The sequence below is a fragment of the Sinocyclocheilus anshuiensis genome, unplaced genomic scaffold, assembly GCF_001515605.1.
Source record: "Sinocyclocheilus anshuiensis isolate Anshui unplaced genomic scaffold, SAMN03320099.WGS_v1.1 scaffold637, whole genome shotgun sequence".
Lineage (NCBI taxonomy): Eukaryota > Metazoa > Chordata > Actinopteri > Cypriniformes > Cyprinidae > Sinocyclocheilus > Sinocyclocheilus anshuiensis.
Genome location: NW_015539816.1, coordinates 108504 through 136419, shown reverse-complemented (window position 1 = coordinate 136419; position 27916 = coordinate 108504). Strand labels below are relative to the sequence as shown.

Here is a 27916-nt window from a genome sequence, read left to right as displayed (position 1 = left end):
TTTCTTTGTGTGTGTGTGTGTGTATAATATATATATACACACACACTCACCTTGCTACGTGTACTGCGTTAGGCTAACCAAGACTTGTCATTTGCACTTATATATATATTGTTGCTCTTTTGTTAGTTTTGACTGCTTTTATTGTCCTCATTTGTAAGTCGCTTTGGATAAAAGCGTCAGCTAAATGTAAATGTAATATCCTAATGATTTTTTGCTACAAATATAGCCTTATGCCTATATACTACACATTAGATCGTGTTAGTGCTACTTATGACTGGTTTTTTGGTCCAGGGTCACATACGATTTAAGACATTTAACTTTATTATGTTTTCATTTTTGCTGAGTACAACCACCACCAAGACAAATGTAACTGAGGAATGTTTATTGATGTAATGTACAACTGAAATGGTATTATTGCAAATAAGCTCTAAGTCGGCATTTCACATAGGCTTGTTCAAAGGCAATGACAGGTGGGTACACAAAAATGTAAGCAGAAATGTACAAAGTGGTTGAAGGGAATGAAAAAGCTGGTTTATTACAGGCTGCACTCTTGCAGCTTCTTGTCAGCCTGCTTCAGGGAGACCCAGGTGTTCAGCATGGATGCTCGAAGTCTGGCCCAAACCAAATGGTCATTTAGACCAAGGATCTGAGCTGCGAACCGAGCAGCAGCTTCTGGAGAAAGAACCGTGGAGCAACCCAGACCTAAAAGAGTAAGAATGACAGAATGTTTCGTTTTACTATCGTACACTATCGTTCAAATGTTTGGGGTCAGTAACATTTACCAATAATAATAATAATAATAATATTATAATACAAATAAAAATAGAAGAACCCATTAAATTGCTCACAAGGGTCAGTTTGTTTGTTTGTTTGTGTTTAATGCCATGCGAGGTTCTGTGGCTATTTTCATGACGAGAAAAATGTATGGCTAAGTTATACCAGGGCCCGAATTCATGAAAAATCTTAGTGCTAAGAGTTGCTCCTAGTAACAAAATTCTAAGAAAATTCTTAGAAATGTGGCCTCTTAAAATGAAAGGAAAGATTCTAGTAAAGAAAAAGTAATTCAGAAAGCATCTTAACACTTAAAAGAGGTCTTAAGGTCCAAAATTGTTAGGAGTACAGACGAGGACTTTTAAGAGGCTTAAGAGTTTCTTTAGCAGTGGAGAAAATGGACGAAACATTAAGAGGGAGAAGAAATGTGTTGCACAATGCATGACAGTGAGTTAATAAGACGCTACACATTAGATCGTGCAGGGATCATGTTTGTGACCAATCTTATTAGAGACACGCTAACATCTCCGACACAGCGCAGAAATGCCATAGTGCCAGAAATGGAAGTAATCACTACATTAACATATTTGGCAACTGGAAAATTGCAACCATGCAGCAGTCATGATTTGGGTCCATCACAACCTTCTATAAGCAAAGTGATAACACAAACAATTACAGCATTTTCAGAACCTTATTGTGTCACTGTTCATTTCCTATCAAATACGTTAAGTATGACAGCATGGTAAATAAAAAATAAAGAATACTGTAATTTCAAAGTGAAGGCTTATAATATAGACCCTACTCTTAAAAGCGCTCTTTTATTTCCTTCTTGGACAGCCAACCAATCACAGTCTTCAAAAGACTGTGTCATAGTTAGCAACGGGGTCAGCCCCGCATCCTCACCAAGATAAAAGTTTGTCTTTTCCTCGCTCCGAGTTGCTCTCAGATTGGTCCTGAATCACTTTTAAGCTAAGACTCCTAGTTAGACATTTTTAAGCTAAATTAGGAGCTCTCTGAGAGGATTCTTAGAATCTTTAAGAATACAGGCCCAGGTTTTTTACTACTTATTTTTGCTAAAACTCTAAAACTGTATTTGGCTTAACTTTGTTAAAATTCTCTTCAAAAAAAGTTAACTGAATAAAAAAAAAGGTCTCTCAGGATTCTCAGAAGGGTCAGTAAAGACATTTACAATATTACAAAGATTTCCATTTCAAATAAACAGACTTTCTATTCATCAAAATATTATGAAAAAATGTATCACAGTTTTCACAAAATTAACCAACTGTTTTCAATTATAATATTAATTAAAAGTTTTATATTTTCTATTAAAATAGAAAACAGTTATTTTAAATTGTAATAATATTTCATATTACTGTTTTTACTGTATTTTTGACTGACTCCATTGTAGTCTAATTACAAACAGATAATCATATGTTTAAAGAGATTTAATGACATTTAAATTGATCTGTACCGCTAGGCATGCGAAGAGATGACCAAATGTCCTGAGCACCCCAGTCGGGGGTAATAGGGGGACAGTTAATAACCGGATACGCAGTGTTTCCTGACATCACAGGACCCAAGCCATTACTTCTGCCTGCCACTGCAACAAAGATGGTGGGTACACCATCACCTGAGAAGAAAAAAAAATTTGATAGATTTAATTATGCAATAAACCTACTCTACAGTGTTCTGGATTAAAATATTGAAGTTTAAAACATTAAAATTAACAGTAGTTTTTTTTTTTAAATCTGCAGAAAGGACATTCTGTTTTTAGTGTTAGTTGTGTTTGATCATACCCTCGTATTCAGCTTTGATGCGGAGTGTCTCATCAGGGCCTTTATGGGCAGAGGTGACTCTAAGGTGGCAGGGAATGCCATAAGAGCCACAAGCCTTACGGATCTTCTCACAGTGAGCCACATCTGAAGTCGAGCCCATTAGAACTACAACCCTTCCTTTTGCCTGTGACTCCAGAAGCAGCTATATACACACACAAACAGATTCTCATCAGTCACCAATGTTTCAGTTAGGATCCCCCACAAAAATAGCATTTTTGTGATATGAAGCATTGTGGTGTCACTGACAATAGCAAAACAACAACAATCATCTCTTTAATCTATTAGGAATCCTATCTAAAGTGAAAAGTTTTAGTCAGGAAAGCTGGTGAGATTCATTCAAACTGGGAAAAATGCATTTAGATGTTGTGAAAGACTTTACTAGAGGAAGAGGGATGGTGGGGTCATCACGGTGTTCAGAGGTTAACAGGTGAAAGCCTGATAGCACAAGGCCACAGAGCTCTATATTAATGTTCAGCTTCTTGACGCGGGTTATAATAAAAGAAATTGACTGCAGTCAACTTTTAATTCGTGAGAATCTTGTTTAAAGTCGTGATGAAGCAGACTAGAAGAAGATATTTTCTTCCATATTGTAACATACATGCAAGTGTAATGAATTATCAAAAAATAGAGCGGACACTTGGTTATATGATTGGTTGCACAGGCAGATGAATGCAAGCTTTAAGGGGTGACATTTTAGCAGACTGAAGAAAACAAAAAATGATATATTTAACTTCATTTGTGCATGTTTGTATATGTACACATGAATAGCTCAAAATAAGATCAACAACATGCATTTAAAAATGAGAAAAGGTGAATTTTAATGCTGACTTTGTGCAGTTTTAATATGAATATATATCCTTAAATTGCAGGAAGTGTAGAAATGTAATGGAACAAACACAACAAAAACAATCATTTTGTAAAACATTGTACCTTGACTCGCTCTGCAACCCACTCAAAGTTTCTCTTCACCATCTGCATGGCCTCAGGAGTGACTTCTTTCAGGTCACGGTACACCTTCACAAAGAACACCATGTTAAACAGAGTCATACTCATATAGATCACACTAGAGCTTGGTTAATTCTCTGTTATCAGCATGTTTCTGGAAAGATCATGATCATAACAGAAGGATATCTGCTTCCTCAGAATTAATACCAAACTCTGTTAACTCTGCTAGTTTTACTCCAGTAAAGAAATTGTGTAAATCCTTTTCATGCCTGACATGTATAAGTGTTTGGTTATTTACCTGTTTGTCTTTCTGCTGGCTGCGATCCCCAGCAGGCCAGAGCCTCCACGAGTCGTTGTCAATCACATCAGCCAACACAATCTCTTTAGTGGTCACATTCACACCAAATTCAATCTAAAATTAAAGTTTATGGCCATTAAACATTTACTGTAGGGGTCAATAGTAGCAAATGTCACTACCACCAGTTACACTAACAGAAACTACCTTCAAAAGTGTTAGCCCAATACACTTAGGTTTCTTACTTTCATATCCACCAGCGTGCAGTCCTGTGTGGCCCAAGCCTTCTCCAGGACTTCAAAGATGGCCACCGTGCTTTTGCTCATGATGTCCACCTCACAGCGGCCAATAGTCAAACCTGCCAGCTCAAAACCAGCTGCCAAAAGCTGCTCCTCTGACCACTGAGGGTCATTACTGGCATCATCCTGAACAGAGAACAATGGAAGAGAAACTGAGGGCATCAATATGGGAAATGGCATGACATTACATGGATGACAAAACCTTCTCCACAACTTTATTTCTAAATAACAAAACCTCACCTTAAAGAACATCTCCATTTTTAGAGGAGAGAAGCGGTAGCCCTCTTTGACCCCAGGGTTGCGTTTGAGGAAGGAGCCTGTGGCTATCCGTCTGCAGACCCACTCAATGGGTATCATTTCACATCGAGATGCCACAAAAGCAGTCTCAGAATGCTGCCTGACAAATGCCGTCTTAAACCCTGAAACAAAGTGGTAGAGTCATGATTCGCATTACTGTGTGCATCCTATTAGAAATGGCTAAATTATTTGTCTAGTATATTAATGGCATTTTCCAGCAGAGTATATCACAGCAGCAGTACAGCAGCCATATCACCCTGCAGCCCAAGACTGGTTGCCCACTGAAGCTAAGCAGGGTTGAGCCTGGTCAGTACCTGGATGGGAGACCTCCTGGGAAAACTAGGTTGCTGCTGGAAGAGGTGTTAGTGAGGCCAGCAGGGGGTGCTCACCCTGTGGTCTGTGTGGGTCCTAACACCCCAGTGTAGTGACGGGGACACTGTACTGACAAAGAGCACCATCTTTCGGATGAGATGTTAAACCGAGGTCCTGACTCTCTGTGGTCATTAAAAATCCCAGGATCTCCTTCGAAAAAGAGTAGGGGTGTAACCCCGGCATCTTGGCCAAATTTGCCCATTGGCCTCTGACCATCATGGCCTCCTAACCATCCCCATATCTGCTGATTGGCTTCATCACTCTGTCTCCTCTCCACCAATAAGCTGGTTTGTGGTGGGCGTTCTGGCGCAATATGGCTGCCGTCGCATCATCCAGGTGGATGCTGCACACTGGTGGTAGATGAGGAGATTCCCCCTTCTATGTAAAGCGATTTGAGTACCCAGAAAAGTGCTATATATAAATGTAAGGAATTATTATTATTACAGTGATATACTGACACTGACTGTGCAGGGTATAGGTATGACAGACAAAGACACAACATGCTTTCACGCAGTGAAACTGGGACAGCAGTCTTAATAGCCTGAAAACAGCAAGCATGTGTGTAATATTCAGTTTAATTAAAGGAAGCATGGCTGTCACAAGGCAGTCATTTCCCCAGAGTAAAACCTTCACCAGGAGCTGCACATGGTTTACACACCAACTTTAATTCACTAAAATTGCAGAGGTTGTGGCAACTATTTTAAAAGTAAATGCCCTCTAGGGATCTCTTGCAACACTGAATTTGGGCCTACCTCATGAATGTCTCCAACTAGATTTAATAAAAAAAACCTTTGTTTGAGCACTATAACATTGCTGAATTTTTATTCAATAAACATCATGTGATTGTGGACCAACACTACTTGCTTGCCTGTTTACAGTACAGTACATCATCATTTTGAATGAATATTATTTGTGCAAATAAATTAACCAGCTTGCCCAAAGATTAAATAAAAATAAATCAACAGAAAGGAAATCTCACCAGCATCCTGTAAAAGTTTGAACACACAGCTGGTGGTCTTGTTGGCAATAGCTGCTTTGCCCTCCATCTGATCCTTCCGAACCGCATTGCCTGCTGTGATCTGATCTTTAGACTGGACCAGAACATGACCCGGCTCATCCACAAGCTCAAAGATCTGCTTGGTCTTACCCTCGTTCAGTTTTTGACCTAGTTTCAGTTCTACAAATATAAGCCAAGGCAACAATAAACATTAATTGATGTCAATTTATGTGACTTTGAGATGTAAATCACTGCAAATTAGTGAACAAGCACATATGGGTCTATGACTTTAAAATTAAACATTTTTGCAATACGTAGTTGGTCAATCTATTTAATATTATATTAATATAATTATATGTAATACTAATATTTTGGGGGCGGGGAAGTACACCGAATCAAAATCAGTGTGGCATAACCGACACATGGAAGAAATTTTTTCTGAAATTTGTATTTTTTTATTAATTAGACTAATTCATTTTTAAATGTCACATACCTTATCTTATTATGAAAAGACGTTGTGTTGAGGACAAATGGACTAAGCTTAGGAAAAAAAACTTGTCACGTGATTTAAACTAGATTTTAAAAGATGTCTACTTTATTTTTACAGAATTGACATTGACCCATATTCTGATTTAGCTTGGCTGAAAATACGTATACTAGCATATTACCTCTAGTAATGTTACTAATTCTGTTTGAAAAAAAGAGCTGAAGTATTTTTTCCCGCCGTATGGGTGCATTTTATTCACTGCGTAATTGCACAGTGGTAAAACATGGTGAAGAGAGAAATAATCAAGCAGACAAATAAAACCAAACTTACCTGTTGTGTTCGACATCGTTGTTGAGCTTCGTTTTTCCTGCAAATATGATTAGAAACTTGATTATTCTGTGTCGCTGGGTTTCAGGCAAACGTTTCAAGAAGTATATTTGGACTTCAGAGAAAGGCTGATATAAAGTGCGTCGCGGAGGAGTGAGACCAGAGCGAGACTCAACTCATTTATTTTCCCAAGAGCAACGCGTTACGACCAGTTAAGACACTCTGCCGATTCATAAACGCCAATCAGAGTAATGCCATCTTCACCACGTGGGCAAAATCTTAATCTGCATACTTTAAAAGACAAAAGACTTATCTATTGATATTATTTAGAAGCAAACAATCATTCTAAACCTTTGCAAACTACATTGAAGTTAGGGCGCGTTGCGCAAGACATTGATCGTTTTACCTACCAGACTTTGTACGTTTTAAGTTATTGATTGGACAAAACTTGCTATTTTTTCCCAAAAAAACTTTACTATTTTTTCATCTCCTGTAACTTGGACTTCAGAGCTGGAGTTTTTGTTCATTTGAGCATTTGTGTTGCCAGAACCTTCGCCGCATGTTCCGCTGTGTGAGGAAACACGTGCTTCGAGTGACTCCAGCCAGCGTGGAAATACACGCTAACGCTACAAACCCATTCAGCTCGCCTCAGAGTCAGAGAGGAGGACATGGAGTTTGAGGAGTCGGGCATTGGCGAGGAATGCGGGGTGTTCGGCTGTGTGGCAGCGGGAGAATGGCCAACACAACTGGAGGTCGCGCAGATTTTGACACTTGGACTTGTTGCTTTGCAGCACAGGTAAGTGTGCCGCTGCTGCTAATGTGCTGGTTCCATAGAGGTGACTTTTATTGTGGAGTTATTGTTTGAGACTATTACTATAGAACAAACATATTAAGATCATATTAAATTAAAAAATATAACTTGGTTTGCTGGTTTCCCAACCTGGCTAGGCTGTTTTGTTGGATTTTAAAGGGGGTGAGGTGGATGACCATTGTAAACCAGCTAAGACCCGCAAAGCATCTTAGATTGGTTTAAAAAGTTTTTTCAGCAGGGATCTATTTGACCTAATTTGCATCTCACCTAGAGACTCAGCAAGTAAATAGTGTTTAAATCAGTTTTTTTTTCATTCTGGTGGTTAGACACGAGGACCACCCACCCCTGACCCCAGTCAATCTGGGTAGTCCAATATTCAAAAAGCTTTATCTTAATCATTACCTTTTACAAATCTTAACAGATTGTACATTACTGTACCACATTTAGAAATATATATTTTTAATTTTTTTGCATATTTATTATTTTATGTTAATATTGTCTTTTTGGAATTTTAAAGCATATAGGATACATTATGTCACATATGATTAATATATCCCTACTGGGGATGTCTAAGCATGCTTGTTTTAGCTTTTCTCCCAGTCTGGTCAGGCTGATTTTTGAGGGGTTTTGGGTAGTTTTCAGATGGTCTGGCTGAAAGGCCAGTTTACTCCAGCTAAGACCAGCAAATAATCTCTAGGCTGGTTTAAGTTGTTTTTTCAGCATGGATCTCCTTGTGGTTGGAAATCTTCCCTGTTAGAAAACACTGACATTAAACGAACCCCTTGTTTCACATATGGTTTGCATGGAATGCAAACTAATAATGTAGTGATCTTTATCATGAACATGCATAATTCACTTAGGTGCAACTTTTGCAATCGCCTGCTCTATTCTCTTACTGTTACATAGTACCGTACTACAAATGCTGATATAGCTCAGTTAAAAAATGCGCGTGCAATAATGGTTTGCAATACCCTGCAGCTATGCAGTTGAATCACAGATCAATAGACTTCCATTGTCCTGCTGTCTCACCGATTGTCCAGACGTGATTGCATTAGATGCCATTGAACACACAGAGGTGATCTCCATGATCGGAATGTATTGATCCTCCTCTTCTTTGCATTGGAAGTCTATATTCTCAGACCAGTCTGTGCTGCTTTCTCCATCATCGGTGCTCTGATGAAACCGTTTACAAAGCAAACGATCCCCTAAACACAAGATATAGTGTTATATGGGTCAAAGAACGTTGTTCACTGACAATTTCTTAATATGCTACTTTTGTCAAAAAACTATAATAATAGAGACTGTATTTTATAATTAGCCTAATATATTTTCAGTAATCAACAATATATTTTCTTTTATTATAGTGTAATGGCTCTTAGTTCCATCCTGATTCCCTTTCTTTTGACATTCAGATGACAGAAAAGTTCAGGATTGTTCGCCACTGTTGTATTGTATAAAAATTTAATCATTTTCATCTGTTTTGAAATGCTGTCCATGTATCCTATGAATGTGTTCTTGTTCCTGTCTTGATTCTATTAGTCAAACTGAAGTCACAAGATTAACTCACACCTGAGTCTCACTCTGCTCATTACAAATTTGAGTAATAATGAAAAACCTTCATCTGCAGCTTTCCTCTTTCTTCCTTTGGTAGCCGCTGCATGCTCTCCACTTGTGCATGATGGGTCACTGCTATCTACATTGGAAATGTATGCACACATATTGAGACAAACACAAAACGTTTCATTTAAAAGGATAAGTCAGTGGTTCTCAACCGGTGGGTCATGAGCAAAAAATAGTGTCGCTACCAGCAGAGGATGAAACAATACTAAGTGCAAATAATAAAATGCAACATGGTGTAATTAGTGTAACAAAAGAAATAGGCCTTCTTGTTTAAGGGAGAAAAATGCTTCCCATATCTTGTGATGCTGACGTCAGAGGCTTTGTATCATTTTACAAATTTGTCTGTCAGAAAATGCAACATGGACTGTGGTTGCATCATCCTCAAACATTCCCTCATTTTCAAAAACCATGAACAAAATGTTGCCAGTTAAAATAAAATATAACTTAGACTACAATAAATATGGATTCAAGAATTGAATCAGTGTATTGATGCAATGTATTATTGTCTTAAAAATATATATTTTTTTAAATCCATGTTACATGTGTTTGTTTTTAATTTTAAGAACTTTTATTTCACTTTTTCATTTAGTTTACTTTTATGATAAAAAAATGTGGTCATGCTTTGGGCCACCACATGATATCTAATGTAAAAACTGATGCAAAACCAGGTGAGAACCACTGGTGTAATTAATTTTATTACCTGGGATCCTTCTGTACTTATGACTGACGTCGTATATAACAGCTGTGATGGAGTCAGAGGAGACATGCTGTTCATATTCTATCTGAGGGCTGCCAGTTGACCTCACAATCGTGGCATTCATTTCAGGCATCCCATATTCAACATTTGACACTTCCTCTGGTCTTGTTAAAATGCCTTCGGTCTCGACTTGGTTCTGAAAGACCCTTGCAGAAATGGCAGGAGATCTCAAAGTGGCCTCATCTATGGGTGGCTGGTCATATCTAACCGCAACAATGTCATTGTACTCCTGTGGAAGTCCACACATGGAGTGCTCCTCAAATGATGGTGGAGTAAACATCCTAGAGTTTCTCAGTAAATTATTTGTGTCAGAAAACTTGGCATAGCTCAGTCGACTTCTAGGAGGCTTGGACAAAAGGACATCCAGCTGTTCGTAAAATCTCATGACACGGCGAGGATCTCCGATATCGGCTTTTTCTCTCTGCAGAGAACGGTAGAGGTACTTCAGGTTTTTGTACTTGGTGCGACACTGTTTCCAGTCCCTTTCCACTCCCTGCTGAAGAAGCCTGCGCGAAATCTGCACAAATATGTCTTTGTTTCTGGTTGAGCCCTGTAGTTGTCGCTGAATCCCTTCTTCGGCCCAGATCTGAAGCAGTGCGGCCACCTCTTCCTCACTCCAGTTTCTGCCCGAGTCGTGCACTGTGATTATGTTCATCTCGTTTGTAGCTGCTGCTGTTGTCGCTGAAGCAGAAACCAGTTTTTAGAGTTTTTTTTTAAAAGCTGAAGATGTTGAAACAGCATTGAACATTTCCGTTTATATCAGAACTCACCTGTCTCTCTTGCAATCAGTGGATGAGTGGCGGCATTCATTATTGTTTGCATCTCTGCCAGACTTTCATCTTAAAGAAAGGCATGAAGATGCAGGAGGTGAACTTAATGGCGAACTTGAACCATCACCATTTTGTTGTAATTAATAACACAAATCTTACCGTCATCGATCTTAATAACCTGTTCTTCGACAGGTTCACGCCTCATGGCCAACTGGTCCCTGTCTGGTACGTTCCTAGACGACTCGTCCACTTCAAATCCACCCTCAATGTCTTTGCCCTGCATTATAGCATCAAGCTCAGCAAAGAACCTTATCGGCCGGCCTTGACTCTTGCTGACTTTGTAGTCATATTTCATGTTCTTGTATTTGGTTCGGCACTGTCTCCAGTCTCGCACCACGCCATGCTGCCGTTCCAGCCGACGTGCCATCTCCTGGAAGATGGCCTTGTTTCTGTGGGAGCGTTGGAGCTGTTTGTAAACCTCCTTGTTGGCCCAAACAGTTAGGAGAGCCCGAACCTCCTTGTCAGACCAGTGCCTTCCCCCTTCCAGTCCTAGAAGTAAATTGGTTCTTGCTTAAAAACAGGTTTGGCAACATTAGTATTTAATATAAACAATAGGGGCTGGATTTATAAACCCAGCAGGTGGGTTTTTAAAATCCACCAGGTTTTTAGACTTTTTGATTACAAGGCCCTCCATAGACCACAACAAAATTCAGCCCCATGACTTTTCCAGTTGTTTGTGATTTTTTCTGAAAGAGAATTTAAGGATAAGAATGTTTTAAATGTTTTTTACTCACAATTTCGACCCACTAAAGGCTGATTTATACTTCTGCGTTGGACCTACGCCGTAGCCTTTACGCCGTAGGCTATGCGTCGGTTTTCATTTATACTTCTGCGTCGTGGTCCGCGTCAATGTGCAGTACACATGCAAACCGCTAGTCAGCAGTGTCCACGGGCATGTTGCTGGTGTAACCCGCAGTACCACGGCAAAAGCCGAAGAAGCGGCTCGTCGGAGAAGCATTACAGCCGTGACGGCGGCAAATAAATATCAAATCATTAAATCATTATTTAAAACTACAAAAAGGAGACAACAACGGAACAGGAGATGATGGCATTCTTTCAATCTGCACAAGGACTTGTACCACGGCAGATCAACATTGTTTGTTGCGGACAACTACTGATGTATAATGCTATGTAGTATAATAAATGATAAGACACTTGTTCTTTGCTTTGTTTTATTTTATATAAGAAGGTGTAACATTAAAATATATTAAAGTGCACATAAACACACAAAACTCAAGTACATATGGAGGGAGGGGTTCTTGCAGACCAATCACAGCGCTGGCGGTCTGCGTAGAATTGACGCGCTGTTAGATTTTTGGAGAGGTGCACGTCAGGCTACGGCGTATGTGTGTGCGTCTATGCGTAAGCTACGGCGTAGGTCCGACGCAGAAGTATAAATCAGCCTTAACTTGTTTGTGCTTGACATGGCTAGAAAAAATGTATTAATTAAAAAATGCCCATGGAGTAAGATATAAGTTTTTCAAGACAATGTAAGTCCTGTTTTGAAATATGTTGTTGACAGGGGAATTAACATAAGAATTATCTGGATTTTTTTTGGCATTTTTAGTTGTTTTGTCATTTAAGTCATTTGGAGGCCCCCTAGTGGGCCCTGCCCCCTGGTTGAAAACCATTGTTGTTGTTGTAGAGTGAAAGTTACTTTTTTTAAATTATTTAATTGTATATTATTTCTTTATATTATTGTAATTGTTTAATTATGCAAGCTACATATAAAATATCAAAAGAGAGCAAATATCCAATTGTAACACGAATGCTTCATCCAAAAATGTTGTATCTTTGTTAATCTTGTGATTGTTACCTTCCTGAAGAGCTGGCAGTGAAGCAGGCTCCTCTCTTCTGGCAGCCGTCGGCTCTTCATCTGCCACGTAAGGCCTTTGGGTTGGCGGCCTGCTATCTGCAGAAGAGTGTTTGTAGGCGGTCTGCGTAGGCCTCCAGTCTGGAAGAGCCATGCTCCTACTCTGGGCCTTACATTCAAGCCAGTCCCTACACACCCCAAGCTCTCTCAGACGGCTTGAGATGGCCTCATACTTGGCCCTGCTTTCTTCCTCTTCCCAGGCTTGTCTCTCCCTCCACACGGAAAGCAGAGCTTTCACTTCCTCCCCTCTCCAGTGTCCAACTGTGTCCCTCTGCCTCTTGTCCTCCCCAGCATGCCTTTCTTGGTCTGTTTCAGGCTCCATGTTTCTAAGCTTGCCTAGAAATGGCTTCTGTTTGTTCGTCTCTGCCTTTATCCTCTCTGCTGCCCCTCCCTGTTGACTTTAAGCTCAGTATCCAAGGCAACCAGACGACTGAGCCAGTTAGGAACAGCCACGTGACAGAGAACAGCCACATGACTGGCTTAAGCTGCGTGTGTGGGGGAGGGCCATGGAAAAATGTGAGAAGTGGCTTGGCGAATGAGCTGCACTTGCTGCGTCAATCTTACTCAATAAGACACGTGGAAAAGGCTCAGAGGTGTTTGGCTGTGCTAACATGTCTATTTTGAATGTATTTTGTGGTTATTTGGTCACATCTCTGTGATGAACTGTCTATGCTTTTCCTCTGGCTTTCTGTCTCCTTTTCACTCATACTCACACACTCACTCTCTCTCTCTCTCTCTCTCTCTCTCGCTCTCTCTCACATGCTTGCTCTAATCCCCCCCCCTTCTCATTCTCTTGACTCTGGCTAACCGCTTCACATAAACCAGTTTGATCTGCTTTAGTCACACTCTGTGCAGTCATTCACTCATAAAAACAGTTTTGGCTTGATTTGGATTTTGTTGGTGTAAAATAGCAAAGGGGAAGAATGGGAGGGACACGTGTTCTATTCAGACTCTAGTCTCGCAAAGACATGTTTTCTAGTGGATTATCACTTCTTCAACAAACACCATCAGTGTGTCTCAATATGTGTACTTTTTTTATTATTATTAAAGGTACATTCCTTTATTCAAAAAAATGTAGCACATCAAGAAATTAATAGTAAATCTGTTTAAAAACGGTTTATGTTTCAGCGACGTAGCGGCTGGAACAACAGCATTCAAACAGTGATAATCTCAGGTGCTGATTATGTGCCTTATTCAAAGTTAAACGTGTCTAATGTGAGTTTGAATATCATTTTGTGTGACCTTTATAGCCATACTGAAAACAACAACCGATCTTGAGAATAAATAAATAATAATAAATGAAAGTAAAGATGTACGTTAATACTGTGAACTATCAGTCAGTATGTAGTTTTATTAATGTTAAAAAGGTTTTATATTTATGAATTAGATTATAAACTTGTCCATTTCGTTGGGAGTGCAGTGCGCTTCTGAATGGCTGTGATTTTGTCACTTCGCGCTGTCGCGTCGCGTGTAGTTAGGACAGATCATTCTATAGTAGATCATTCGTATATTGTTATCAGTGATTAAAAAAAACTTTGTGTGATGCCTCCTCCACATCTCTAGGTGTCAGTATATATTACCTTTCAAAAGTTTTGGGATATATATATTACTTTTTTATTAAAAAACAAATTATTTTTAATGTAATTTATTCCTGTGATGGCAAAGCTGAATTTTCAGCAGTTATCAGTGTCACATGATCCTTCAGAAATCATTCTAATATGTTGATTTGCTGCTCAAAAAACATTTCTTCTTATTGTTAAAAATATTTTTGTGAACATAATTTCAGGATTCTTTAATGAAGAGACAAATACCAGCATTTAAAAAAAAATATATATATATATATCAAAAATGTGGTGTCAATTGATTTTTAAAATTAAATTTATATATATATATATTTTGTGTCATTATAAATGTCTTTACTGTATTTTTTTATCATTTAATGTGTCCTTACTGAATAAAATTTAATTTAAAAAATCAGTTGACACCACATTTTTGATTGGTACGTCTTTGTAAGTTTAAGAAAATTGCTAAATCTGCATAATTTATTGTAGATTATTAATGTGAAAAAAAAACCTCTTTTACAGTACTCTTTGTTCAATAGGGGTCAGGAGAGTGCTGGAATTGTCACGAGTACTGGAACAAGCCCACCGACATACACCACCCTGAAGGTAATGTACTAGGAATAACACAGCATTTCGATGCGTACAGCATCTTCCTCTCACTTAAAACATGATTTGTTCCTTTCCCATGGGCCAACACATTTCAACATACAGCAATGAATGCAAGATTAGACATGCCTGACATAATTGCTTCTCACAGGGCATGGGTTTAGTGAATACAGCTTTTAAAGCAGAGGATTTGCTGAAGCTGCGCAATGGCAACCTAGGCATCGGACACACGCGTTACTCCACCACGGGCATTTCAGAGCTGCAGAACTGCCAGCCTTTTGTGGTAGACACGCTGCATGGCAAGATTGCAGTGGCACACAATGGAGAACTGGTCAATGCCTCCGCACTGCGCAAAAAGGTGGGATTTGATTCATAGGGATTACATGAGACTCGACATAGAGTTTCAGGAGAAGAGAGGAGTTTTTTTTTAAATTTGATATAAAGTATTTGTGTGTTGTAGGTTATGCGCCATGGCGTTGGCCTCTCCACCAGCTCAGACAGTGAGCTTATTACCCAGCTCCTTGCTTTGACTCCACCCATGGAGGAGCTAGATACTCCTGATTGGGTGGCTCGGTATGTTCTGCATGTCCTTCCCCATCTGATTGGGTCACCACTTGTTAAACCCTGTCAGTATTAATGATTGCAAAATGAAGTCCGCTTCTGCAGTCTTAATTTTTATGTATTTTTATTGTTTGTTTTTCTTAGCGTAAAGAATCTGATGACAGAGACGCCTACATCATACTCATTGCTAGTTATGTATAAAGATGTAATCTATGCTGTGAGAGACCCCTATGGAAACAGGCCTCTATCTATTGGACGTCTAGTACCCATCTCCAAACTACACAACTCAGGTGTGTGATTCAGCAGTGAGGGGAAGAGCTGCAGGGGGTGCATGTGGCCTGTCTGTGATGTACCTTAGGTCTAGGATGGTGCTAAACTCTTTTTTTTATTTTTTTTCATTCTGTAGGTGCTGGAGAAGCAGACACAGAAGGCTGGGTGGTCTCTTCTGAGTCCTGCAGCTTCCAGTCCATTGGTGCAAAGTATGTTCACATCATTCCAACAGAAATGCTTGGATTAATATTTTTGGCTATCTACATATACTTCTTTAAAGGAGTTTCCATCCCTAAGCCTGCACACAGTAGCTGTTGCTTATTTTATTAGTTTGTTTATGGTGTATGTTTTATTTTTCTGTTGTCAGGTATTATCGTGAAGTACAGCCTGGAGAGATCGTCCAGATCTCTAAAAACGGAGTGAAGAGCCTAATTGTTGTCCCACGCCCAGAGGGAGACCCTCCTGCCTTCTGCATATTTGAGTATGTTTACTTTGCCAGGCCAGACTCCATATTTGAAGGCAAGTTCATAATGTTTAAAATCATTCTTATGTTTTGAGTGAAAGGAAATATTGCGATATAACAGTAATGTTTGGGTTAAACCAAATGATTGGGGTCAGTAAGACTTTCAACCACCTTGTATTGTTACAGATGTCGATGGTATATATAAATGAACCAGCTGTACACTTTCTTCGTGTTTTCTGCACTCAGATCTCCTGGTTTATTTTTCAGTAAATGTCCATCGTATGATGCTTCCACATTTTTGTATCCCAGCTCACAGATATTTAGATCTAACACTGTGCACTATGGGTGTTGACGTTTCTATACTCGTGGATCGATTCTGCAATTTTCTGAATGCATCGTGATTCTCTTTGGAATCGATTCTGAGCTTAGTTTTTATCAGCTGATGGTGCTCTTGCCTAGTTTTAAACTGCACACTTAAACGCTCACGAATAAGAGCAGTTGTGTGTTCAACTGAGTAATTTAAGTGGTTAAATGTACTTGCACCTCGGCTTTTATGACATGAGATTAATGTAAACACAGGCCACTGAGAACACTCTGGTAATTCGCTTTAACCTTTTCGAACTTAATGAATGATAATTTTAAGTTTAAGTGGTGTGTGTGTGTAAGGAACTGGAAGCAATCAGAGTACGGCAGTTTCTAAAGCACGCAGTGCCATCTGCTGTTAAAAACTAAGCTCAGAATCGATTCAAGAGAGAATCGCGATGCATTCAGAAAATCGAAGAATCGATCCACGAATCGATTTATCGTGGCACCACTACTTTTTAGCAAAAGGGAACACGGCAGGCCTTTTGCTCTGTTTTCTCTAGTCCCCTTTAAAAAAAAAAACACTAGACAATTTTTTATTGAAAACGCATCTTGCCAGCAGTGAATTCTATTTCAAACAACTACTGTACTTATAAACTGTTTATCAAAGAATCTTGATTAAAAAAACATATCCTGGTTTCCATTAAAATATTAAGCAGCACAACCATTCTCAGCATTGGTAACAATAATAAATACAGTATTTCATGAGCAGCAAATCAGCATATTAGAATGATTTCTGAAGAATCATGTGACACTGGAGTAATGGCTGCTGAAAATTCAGCTTTGCCATCACAGAAATACATTTTATTTTAAAATAAAATGTTAAAAGTTATTAAAAACAGTTTTCAAAAACAAAATCTTACTGACCACAAAAATGTTTAACGGTAGTAAATATTGAAATCATGACATATAGTAATAGGTGAAATAAGTGGGGTTTTTTCTGTCTTACAGGTCAGATGGTATATACAGTGAGGCAGCGCTGTGGACGGCAGTTGGCCATTGAGGCTCCCACTGATGCTGATGTAGTGAGCACTGTTCCAGAATCAGCCACACCTGCAGCATTAGGATACGCACAACTAGTGAGTAATAATCATGCTGTACACATCAGTCTTAATGCCTTATTGGTTCATGTTGTGCCCTTACAAAATTTTACATTCTGTCTCTTTCTCAGTCTGGCCTTCCATATGTAGAGGTGCTGTGTAAGAACCGCTACGTGGGCAGAACGTTCATTCAACCAAACACTCGCCTACGTCAGCTTGGAGTTGCCAAGAAGTTTGGGGCGTTGACTGATAACTTTGCTGGCAAACGAGTGGTGCTTATCGATGATTCCATTGTGAGGGGCAACACCATCTCCCCTATTATTAAACTGCTGAAGGAAGCAGGTGCAACAGAGGTAAAAAAATATATTTGAATCAGTACTGTATGTTTACTGCTTTGATCTGTTTTAACCAGCAGTGTCTTTGTGATGCCACATGACACATCACAGGTCCACATTCGAGTTGCATCACCTCCAATCCGGTTCCCATGCTACATGGGCATTAACATTCCTACCAAAGAGGAGCTAATTGCTAATAAACCAGAGTTTGAGGATATAGCGGGTTACATTGGTAAGTCAGGAGCAGAGATTTGCTTAATCGCTAAGGTTTTGTAATGAATACACAAATTATGAAAAGTATAAAAACACTTCCCATCTGAAAACAGAAAAATTTAATTGATAATTATATTTTCTTTGCTTTTAACAGGTGCTACAAGTGTCCGTTATCTGTCAGTTGAAGGTCTGGTATCTGCTGTTCAAGGTGGGATAGAGTCACATGGGAAAGATGAGAGGATCAGCACTAAGACTACTAGATTTGGTCATTGCACAGCCTGTCTCACAGGAAAATACCCAGTGGAGCTGGAGTGGTGAATTTCGGCCCACATAAATGTATATTCATTTCTGTATAGAATAGTTTTTTTTTCTGTTTGTTTCTTTTGAAATCATTTGATAAAATGACTAAAACCGGAATTAAAACTGTGGTGCTGCTTTAACATTTGTTGCAGTTGTAAATGTCATAAGGCAGGCTATATACTGTTAGAATTAAACAAAATAAAACATTCCATGCATTTTTCAATTTTCAAACATTCCTTTTAAGAGCTGCATTAAAAGCATTCCTGTTGCTGTCAGATTTCAAACCGCTAGTTTGGTTAAGATTCTTGTCTAGTAAAAACACTATCTTGTAAATATCAAAACTATTTTATTAGATCTGTTTCAGTACCCATGTAAGCTTCTCAACTTTTTTCTTACTTAATGTGAGCATTAGCAGCTGTTCTTAAAGAAACAGATTGTCTTGCTTTTCTGTTAGTCCTCAAGAACACACTAAATGAAACTGTATGTGAAATGCAGTTGTTTATTAAAAAATTTGTTTAAACAAAACATTTGAATTATTTACAGACAAACATATCATTCACCAATGCACATGTACTTAGACACTTGTTTAAAAATAACACTGGGTTCTATTAAAATTGATCATATTAAAACACGAGAAAGTGATGGAAATATATTTACACAAAAACAATGTAACAAACAGCTGCATTTACAGGTACATATATATTTCAAAAAAGAAAACAGGACTAATTTTTAAGCTAGGTGTCTACACATTGATGTCATCCCATGTTTTTTCACTTGGGTAAACTTTATATAGTCACAACATATATTGTTTATCCCACAAGGGTTAACAGGCAGGCTGTGGGATGTGTACAGGAAAGCTCATCATTGCAGAAAACTGTACTGCAGTCGCCTCCTGGAGACACTGAAGAAAACAGACTCAGTTAGAGACTCAGAGAATATCTGATCATTCTCAAATAAAGCACAAAAACCTCCATATTTCAGGAAAAACTAAGAAAATTTAGGAATGCACAACATATTACCATGTTGGTTATTGGCCAGGGCTGTTTCCCAAAAGCATCGTAAGCCTAAGTTGATCGTAGCGCCATTGGTTTCAATGGGTCTACGATGTACTTAAGCTTACGTATGCTTATTTTGCCCATTTTTACTCTAAAAGTTCCTTTAAAACAATAATTTGATAACACTGTTAGATGTCTTTTTTTTATTGTACATATGTTGTAATGCCCAAATTCACTATTTATAGCTTTTAAAGTTATACATTTTGGTTAAATTTAGTTTTATTTACACAAAATAGGTGTAAATAACATTTTAATCTCAACTTAATTAGACAGAATTTTTATATTGGTGGTACATCCCTAGAAAAAGTCATATGAACTAGTTCTGTAAGAACTTAACTGATAGCATTTTGTGCTCAAATTACCTAGGAGAGAGTGGAGAGGTACCCTGATTAAACAGTCTCATGGGTGACACAGCTGTTGAAATAAAATATTGGTAAGTTAACATTTTGTAATATCTGTAAGCAAGACACAGAGGCCATGATGATGCAGAGCAAGTATTTTTAAGAAATTAAAATGTGACTACAAACCCTCCACTAGATGGACTCCGCTTGGGGCATCTCTCTGCAAAGCAAGTGGAGAAACCATTGTTTTACTGCATAAATAAAGTTTTTGTTAAACTATTAAAAATCATTTTTGTTAACTGAAATACCTTTAAAACGAAATAAATATTAGATCAAAAACTTAAATGGAAATTTGAAATCAATAATGCTCTTACCCAAGACAAAGCACGTGGGTTCATTTGCATGCTTAATTTAGCCTCCCTGATTCTCCTGAGGTTTCCGGTGCCCCTGAGGAACCGTGGACTGGGGCACTGCAGCAGGACGGCTCTATCCCAGGTGTGTTTGTCTTCAGTAGGTTCTGATATGCCAGGGCTCATATATTGGTCTCTCAACTGTAGATGTTTAAGTGGAGAACGACTCTCTCGGAAGCGTTTGAATCGGAGTGACTCTTCCACTTCAGGTTGACGGCGGCGTTTCTTGAGCTTAGCCCTCAGGGGTGTCAGAGCGAGAGCAGACATGCTGGAGGAGGAAAAGCTGGGGCTTCGGGATGTCTCCTTCATGTGTCTCTCACACAGGTGACACTGGGAGGAAGGACACGGTGATGATGTGCCACGACAGATGAAGTGGTGATACAGCTTTCTGAACTCGGCATCAATCTGCGGTTCGCTGAATGAGTAAGTGGACTGCGGGCCAGAAAGAGAGCGTTGACGGTTGGATGGAGTAAAACGCAATGGTTTCTCCACCTTCGATAAGCTTTGGTCAGGGTGGACATAAACAGACCGCCAGGGTGATGACAACGGCACCTGTTTGACACCATAAGGAGATCTGAGGACCTCAGAATGGGATAGATGGTGGACAGGAGACCTTCGCTTTGGACTTGCTGTTGCATTTAATTGCCTTTCTATGTTCAGCACACTAGGTCTGAAGCTACTTTTCCGACTAGGAGACAAAACACCAATGAGACCGCGCTGTGGGGAGGGGACAAGAGAATGTATGCGGTCCCTGAAACAGTCTTTGTCCAATGAGGAAGGTCGGGAGGTGACTGATATTCCTCTCTGGTCAATTAGAGACAGATCGGCTTTGCTTTGTCGTGGAGAACTAAGGACCGATGAGGCTGGAACAGCATGGGATGTTGGTCCAACATCATAGGTTTGGTCCAGATCTGGAGATTGGTCACTAAATGAGGGGGAACCTGAATGTGGAGGCGTGGACAAATCAATCACACGAGCAGGTTTACTGGTTAAATGCAAATCAGTCCATGGACACTCATCCTTCACACTGGTCACGTCTGTGCTGTTCCTCCTGGGTGAGTAAAAACAGGCACTGGCCTCGCAGGGTGAATTTTTGAGTGGCGAAGACCTTGGTTTGTTCTTCAGCAAATGTTGAAGTTTGTCGCTGCTCTTGAAAGAGCTGCTAATGTTTCTTCGAACTGGACTTTGACTGGAAAATGAGATCTCTGTTGTTTTGTTGAGAGTGCAGTTGTGTCTGTTCTTAAAGGATGTGTTGCGATGCGTCGGGCCGGTTTGCCAATGTTTGCGGCGGTACTTCTGCACCACGGCCCTCGCCGAATCAGTCATGTGCTGTCGCCGGTACGCTTCGCCGATCTGGTTGAGCATGCTGGGATAGACATCCAGGAGGGTACTGCCATGGCTGCTCAGTGTTTTCTCCAGTTCTTCATCCTCTTCTTCAGGTGGAGATAGCTCACCCCACAGAGATTCAGGAGATGTGTTATTCAGAATCATAGAGAGTGGGAATGATTCACCTCCGTGCCCTAGAAGATTATCATTGAGACATGACTTGGCTCCAAAACGAATGTCAGCTCATAAATGAACATAAGAGCATACAGTGTGTAGTTCATAAATATTTTACTGTAAACAACACAGAAATACTAACTGAAATGTTTATTTTGTGCTAAAGTGCAGGGTTACTTTGTTTTACATTTATATAAATATTGCTTACACAGATTTTCCCTGTTTTCCTTTTGACCTGAGCTATTAAGATCATCCTCAGTGACCCCTGACACATCCATCTGAAACTGGTGGGAAAAACAAAATAGAAGTTAAAAAATATATATTTTTGTTCTTTTTTACAATCTATTATTTTCTTTTTACTACCTGATCATTCTCCTGGTCCTCAAACTCTATAAAATACAAGACAAAAAGATTAAGCATGAGAAATGTGGACATGGTATTATACTCAAAACAACTGATATCAATTACCCAAAATAACAAAATTATGTTCCTTACCCCTCATTGAATAGTCTGATTTAACTCGAGTCTGACTCTGCATATAAGAAAATAAATGTAATATCCCAGTACAACCATTGTGCAAACTTACACACATATGGGCTAACAAAAAAACGCTCACATTTTAGGTCAAAGCTAATGTAAACTTGTGTATTACTCATACTTTCATTATTACATACTACTGAAGAACACCAACATCTTATTTACAGCAGGAATTTATTATGTCCATTTATTCTCGCTGTAGTATTGTTGTTGCCGCTGCCGCCATGTCGTGAAGGCGCTGTGTGTTTCGTTGTGAAAGCGAAACTACTTTGTTTGGCCTTCCAAAAGAGGACGATATCTGCTTCGTCATGCCTGGAACTGATCCGTGCTGCTCGCTGAGGAAATACATCAACTTCGCGCTGTGGATCGCCGGATCGGCTTTCACCGTGGACGAAGCGGAGTCCAGCCCGGGGTCGTCACATGTGGTTGGGGCGTATGGGCGTACCACAGTATGGTAGGGGCGTAACATTTCCGTCACACACCTGAGGTATTCGGCCAATCACAACACACTGGATAGCTGGCCAATCAGAGCACACCTCGCTTTTCACAACAATGAGCTTTGTGAAAATCGACGTGTTTCAGAAAGGCGGGGCATAGAGGAGAAACAATAATGTACAGTATGTGGAAAATAATGTTTTTTTTTTTTACTTTAAACCGTATAAACACGTTTCATTACACCAAATACACAAAATAATGTTCTTTTTAGCAACATCATATGACCCCTTTAAATAAACAAAATCTAAATATTTCAGAAAACATTCTTCTAGATATGCGTTTTCTAGGTTATATTTACAACAATGTCTCTCACCTTTAATGTTTCCAACTCACGTTCTCCCTCTGCACTGTCAATGGGCACAGGACCTGTAGTCACATAATACACAAACTCAGAAACAAATCTGAATGTATAGGTGAAAACAACACAACATTTATTTTTTTAACCTAACCCACAGCAGCGAGTAGAAATGCTTAGATGTCAGTTTTTAATTTCTATATTTTGGCTTACCTCTACCAGTCCTGCAGGTCATTGTTTTCAGACAGACATCTATCCCAGGATCATTCAGACTAGAATACTATAAAGGACGCAATAAACATGCTCTGTTAAAGCTACACGTTACTACATGGATTCGCTAGTTTTTTTTTAGAAACATAACATTCGGTAAGACATGCACCAATACATGGACTTCATCTAAAACGTTCGTACGTTTGCTGTAACTCTAACGTTGCGTACCTTCTGAAAAATAGCTTCCATCGTGTTTCTGAACACATCGTCATTTCTCTTGAATTGATCTGCATATAAAGGTTTTGCAGACATGTTGCATTAACAAAATCGATTGCAAACCAATTTATCTGACCAACATAAATTGAGATTTTGCATTTAGCCAGCGGCTCGCCTGGACTTTCAAATTTTTCCGCGAGTAAAAAAATCGAACTGTGATTGGACGTTCTTTCAAGCACCACGAAACGTCATCTTAAAGCGCGAATTTGTCAAATGGGGTGTACGAGTCATTTCCACGAATCGGTTCTTTTGAACAGTTCGTTCAAAAAGCAGGCACAAAAGAGATTCTTTGTCCATGTGGTTCTCTGCAATTTTATAGGCACAAATGACTGTTTATTTCTGTTTTGCGATTACGTTTTATTAAAAAAAGTTGTATATTGTAATATCATGTGCCCTAGATACTTGTTGCAGCCATGATTCAGCACATAAAGTAATTTGGAACTTAAATGTACTTTGCTTTTACATCAAACAATACAAAAAATGTACATCTGTTGTCTGAAAAAAAAAATCGATGTTTACATTAATGAGAACCGCTCGGACAGAACAAATGACGCGATTCAGTCTGATTCGTGAACGAGTCGTTCAAACCTTTGTGAACCGGTTCAAAAAGCATTCGACTCAAATTCGTTCGTAATTGGTTATGGCTAGTTTGCAAAACAGGCGCTCCTAAACGGATGGGAATAGATAGAAAATTTACGTTGCAATTTCTCAGATTATGATTTAATATAATTTTCGCTCAGATATGACAGCAAAATTGCTTCATGAATTGGTGCACGATGCAGCGCGTGCTCATGGTAATAAAACAGCTGTCGCGTTCGACAGCAGCATTGCAGCGCGCGTCTGTTTGACATACGATGAAGTTATTTCCCTCGCAAATGAATTAACTGGACACTTGCGCATCTCTGTCCAGAAACATGATGGTACCATAGGGTTATTCTGTCGTGCAGATGTCCTCCTTCCTGCCTGGATTGTTGGGTACGATTAGTTATGCAGTGTGTGTTGCATGACTACCGGGTTATTCTAGCATCTAATTATTACACTAAACAAATGTCTTGTAGTTTAGTGCATATCATTAAAATGTTTTCTTCTCTGAACAGTATTCTGCAGTTTCCTGCTGCATATGTACCTCTTGATCCTGCATCACCACCTTTGTGCAACCTGAGAATGATAAACAAGTGCAGGCTGAACTACTGTTTATTACAAAACGAACTGCTTAATGTAGGTATATTATATTATATTATACTAGTCATTATATATTATTACTAATATTGTTGTTTCATAACCAACAGCAATTCCAGAGTGCATTTTCCAACCTGCTATCCCTGGAAATATGTGCAACATTGTCTTCACATAGGCTCACTTTGATAAAAATACAAAGTGAACAGGACGCAAACATTCAAATGTCCGATCAGCGTTCCAGCTCTGTTATGACCAAAGACATCCAACAGAGGGAGCCTTTGGCTTATGTTTTGCACACATCCGGAACAACAGGGCTTCCAAAAATAGTGAAGGTCCCACACAGGTGTATTGTGCCTAATATTACACATTTAAGGTAAGAACACATTAAACTTTTAGTTCAAATGTGCATTTATTATGTAATTTATTTTTACGTGAATGTATGACAATGTGGTCTTAATGCGTTCACTTATTTACCTGACAGCTATAGCAAAAATATTGTGTTGAAATTGGAGGATAGAATTCATAAAAATAAAGAAATAATTAAAAAAAAAATATTTTATCAACAGATCTGTCTTTAAGATGACTGCAGAAGATGTTGTATTACTGTCCTCTCCATTAACTTTTGACCCCTCTGTGGTGGAGGTGTTTTTGGCCCTGTCCTCGGGAGCGTGTCTCCTAATTGTCCCCTCAGCTGTTAAAAAGATGCCACGCAGACTTGCAAATGTGCTGTTTAAACGAAACAAAACGACAGTCTTACAGGCAAGTAACTTTATTCCTCACCAAACCATCAGTCGTGGGACAGACTCCTTTTTGTGACAGCCTATAATTAGAGATTTTAAAAATCAAATCACTTCATCTGTCTATTTATCTTTGTCATGAATGTGTACACGCTGTGAGGAGATGATGATGGTGCTGTAATCAACATTGGTAGTGGGTGTAGTGAGCTGAAATTTCTGCATTATGCAGATTACAGAGATAATGAGTGTGTTCTTTGGCATTTGTTCATTTATCTACATGCACCAACAATTTGTTTTCAATATTTTACTGTAACATGTTTTGCATCACTCAGAATTTCATTTCACACTCCAGTCCTTAAAGGGATAGTTCACCCAATAATGAAAATTCTGTCATTAATTACTCACCCTTATGATGTTTTAAACTCGTAAGACCTTCGTTAATCTTCGGAGCACAAATTAAGATGTTTTTGATGAAATCCGAGAGCTTTCTGACCATGCATTAGACAGCAAGGGAACTACCACATTCAAGGCCCAGAAACGTAGTAAGGACATTGTTAAAATAGTCCATGTGTCATCATTGGACAGTGGGCAGTGTGGTTAATCATGGCTGACCATGAATAGCATTTTTCTGACATTAGCATTTATAGCTGAAACCGTTTATGCCATGCTTCCTCCACACCACTAGGTGTCAGTAAAGTGCGAGATGACATACACAACATATAGTACTGTTCTATACTAAAATATTATAATTGACTTTTAATTATTTTCCAGGCCACTCCCACTCTTGTGAGGCGCTTTGGAAGGCGTATCCTTCAGGAGGAGGTGCTTAGTGCTTATTCACCCCTGAGGTTATTGGCTTTTGGAGGGGAGCCATGTCCATCTCCAGGTCTTCTCAAGAGCTGGAGACAGGAAGGCAATGGCACACACATCTGTAATCTTTACGGTACCACAGAAGTTTCTTGCTGGGCAAGCTGTTACAAAGTCCCAGACAAACACCTGTGCTTGGAGGGCATGTGAGTGACATACAGAAACTAATAAAATGACAAGCACATCATAAAATAATAAAACTGAAAATATAAAAGCTAATTCAAAATATTTATTAAAAACTCGAATAGTATGTAAATAATACTAAAATAACACTCTAGTAAAGATGCATCAGCTACAAAAACAGTCATATTAACAGTCTATAGAGAATGTTTTCTCAAAGTCCACTGCTTTATTTTGAATTGACATAAAAAATCATGCTAAATTAGTATTATTATTGACCCATTTCTTGTAATGCATTGTTTGTTTATGTATCATATGTATTATTTTAAAGAACTGATCAATTTGTGCCCCTTGGAGAGCCGATGTTGGATACCGTAATGGAGGTGAGAGATGAGACAGGACGTCTCGTCACTGAAGGAGAAGGACAGCTGTTCATTGGTATGGTACAACTGTCAAAACAGTAAAATCATGAAATATATTTTACAGCTTTTAATAACTGTTTTCAATTTTAATATATTTTAAAATATAATTGATTCCCGTGATGTTAAAGCTGAGTTTTCAGCATTATTACTCCAGTCTTCAGTGTCACATGAACCTTCAGAAATCATTCTAATAAGCTGATTTGCTGCTTAAGAAACGTTTCTTATTATCATCAATGTTGAAAACAGTTGTGCTGCTTCATATTTTTGTGATAAATTTGTTTCTGGATTCTATGATGAGTAGAAAGTTCAAAAGAACATGATTTTATTTAAATGCATTTTGTTTGTAGCATTATAAACGTCTTTATTGTCATTTTATTGCATCCTTGGTCTATAAAAGTAATAATTTATTTTTAAAAATCCCACTGACCCCAAACTTGTGAATGTTAGTGTACTTACTTTGACATTCGGTTGTTGTTTTGCTAGTTTTTGTGTTTGTACAGTGAATTTTTGTCCTTTTATTTAGGTGGTCAAGAGAGGGTGTGTCTGCTTGATGATGAAGAAACTGTAGTCGAGGGAACAATGCGTGCTACAGGTGACTGGGTGCAGGTGCGTGATTCCCATTTGTATTTCCTGGGCAGGAAGGATCGGCTCATCAAACGCTTTGGTCAGAGGGTACACCTAGATGCCTTGCAGCAGGTAGGTGATAAATGTGTTATGCAACAACTTTGGCATGTGTTTATAATAAAATCTAAGAGTATTTAAAGGTGCATATATGATCTTATGTGCTCAGATCATTGAGAGTTTGCCTCAGGTGGAGGCGTGTGCAGTGAGCCTGAGTGAGGGTGACAGGCTACTGGCATTTATAGTGCTCACATCGGGTCAACCAGGAACCCTTTCATCCTCTGAATTTCCTCATCAAAAACCTTTCCAACATTCTACACAGTCCTCTGAAGACCTCACCACTGTCAACGTCTCAAGAAACTCCACCTCCCCCTCACTCAGAGTTATTGAAGGAGAGATTCGCCAGAGGTTATCACAGCTTTTGGCCAGTCACAGCATCCCAGACATGATATTCTTCATCCCTGCTCTTCCACTCACCTCTCATGGCAAGTGAGCACCATCCTCTGAAGGCCTGTCCATACTTAGAACGGAAACTGTAAAGATAACTGTAACGATAATTATATTAGGGATTGCTGTTATAGCTGTGGTGTGAACTCTGCTATTCTTATCAATTTAGAGTGAT

General features: G+C 39.0%; 4 protein-coding genes across 10 annotated transcripts in view; 2 read left to right on the top strand and 2 right to left on the bottom strand.

Moving 5' to 3' along the window:
• Positions 1 to 365: 365 nt before the first annotated feature.
• LOC107683924 (uncharacterized) lies at positions 366 to 12892 on the bottom strand. The gene is made up of 15 exons (XM_016479996.1): positions 12460 to 12892; positions 10743 to 11132; positions 10584 to 10652; positions 9757 to 10494; positions 9052 to 9129; positions 8466 to 8641; positions 6629 to 6665; positions 5794 to 5991; positions 4386 to 4564; positions 4092 to 4271; positions 3850 to 3963; positions 3537 to 3620; positions 2568 to 2748; positions 2243 to 2401; positions 366 to 702 (listed from the first exon to the last, which is right to left on the bottom strand). The coding sequence occupies exons 1-15, from the start codon at positions 12836 to 12838 to the stop codon at positions 536 to 538; spliced, it is 3129 nt and encodes a 1042-aa protein (XP_016335482.1). The 5' UTR covers positions 12839 to 12892; the 3' UTR covers positions 366 to 535.
• On the top strand, positions 7273 to 18620 carry LOC107683925 (amidophosphoribosyltransferase-like). Its single transcript, XM_016479997.1, has 11 exons — positions 7273 to 7421; positions 14618 to 14684; positions 14836 to 15042; positions 15145 to 15257; positions 15390 to 15535; positions 15652 to 15724; positions 15883 to 16034; positions 17293 to 17420; positions 17513 to 17734; positions 17828 to 17948; positions 18084 to 18620. Exons 1-11 carry the CDS (start codon positions 7294 to 7296, stop codon positions 18245 to 18247), a joined length of 1521 nt encoding a protein of 506 aa, XP_016335483.1. The 5' UTR covers positions 7273 to 7293; the 3' UTR covers positions 18248 to 18620.
• A 212-nt stretch (positions 18621 to 18832) lies between these two features.
• LOC107683988 (uncharacterized) lies at positions 18833 to 23498 on the bottom strand. Of its 2 annotated transcripts, none has more exons than XM_016480095.1 (10): positions 23301 to 23498; positions 23076 to 23142; positions 22881 to 22933; positions 22031 to 22067; positions 21899 to 21924; positions 21744 to 21819; positions 20000 to 21555; positions 19812 to 19845; positions 19647 to 19698; positions 18833 to 19130 (listed from the first exon to the last, which is right to left on the bottom strand). In XM_016480095.1, exons 1-10 carry the CDS (start codon positions 23382 to 23384, stop codon positions 19091 to 19093), a joined length of 2025 nt encoding a protein of 674 aa, XP_016335581.1. In that variant the 5' UTR covers positions 23385 to 23498; the 3' UTR covers positions 18833 to 19090. The 2 variants fall into 2 exon arrangements, with proteins under 2 accessions (XP_016335581.1, XP_016335582.1); XM_016480096.1 differs by having other exon boundaries at positions 22031 to 22061.
• Positions 23499 to 23979: 481 nt separating this feature from the next.
• aasdh (aminoadipate-semialdehyde dehydrogenase) overlaps positions 23980 to 27916 on the top strand; it is a 32952-nt gene continuing 29015 nt past the window's right edge. For 5 of the 6 annotated variants that reach the window (XM_016479993.1, XM_016479990.1, XM_016479991.1 and 2 more), the window contains exons 1-8: positions 23980 to 24323; positions 24446 to 24566; positions 24638 to 24900; positions 25094 to 25286; positions 26036 to 26277; positions 26583 to 26689; positions 27197 to 27369; positions 27464 to 27779. In XM_016479993.1, coding sequence (XP_016335479.1) covers positions 24091 to 24323; positions 24446 to 24566; positions 24638 to 24900; positions 25094 to 25286; positions 26036 to 26277; positions 26583 to 26689; positions 27197 to 27369; positions 27464 to 27779 — 1648 coding nt within the window. In that variant the 5' untranslated portion in view covers positions 23980 to 24090. The remainder of the gene's footprint in view (positions 24324 to 24445; positions 24567 to 24637; positions 24901 to 25093; positions 25287 to 26035; positions 26278 to 26582; positions 26690 to 27196; positions 27370 to 27463; positions 27780 to 27916) is intronic. The other variant, XM_016479994.1, reaches the window with a different exon arrangement.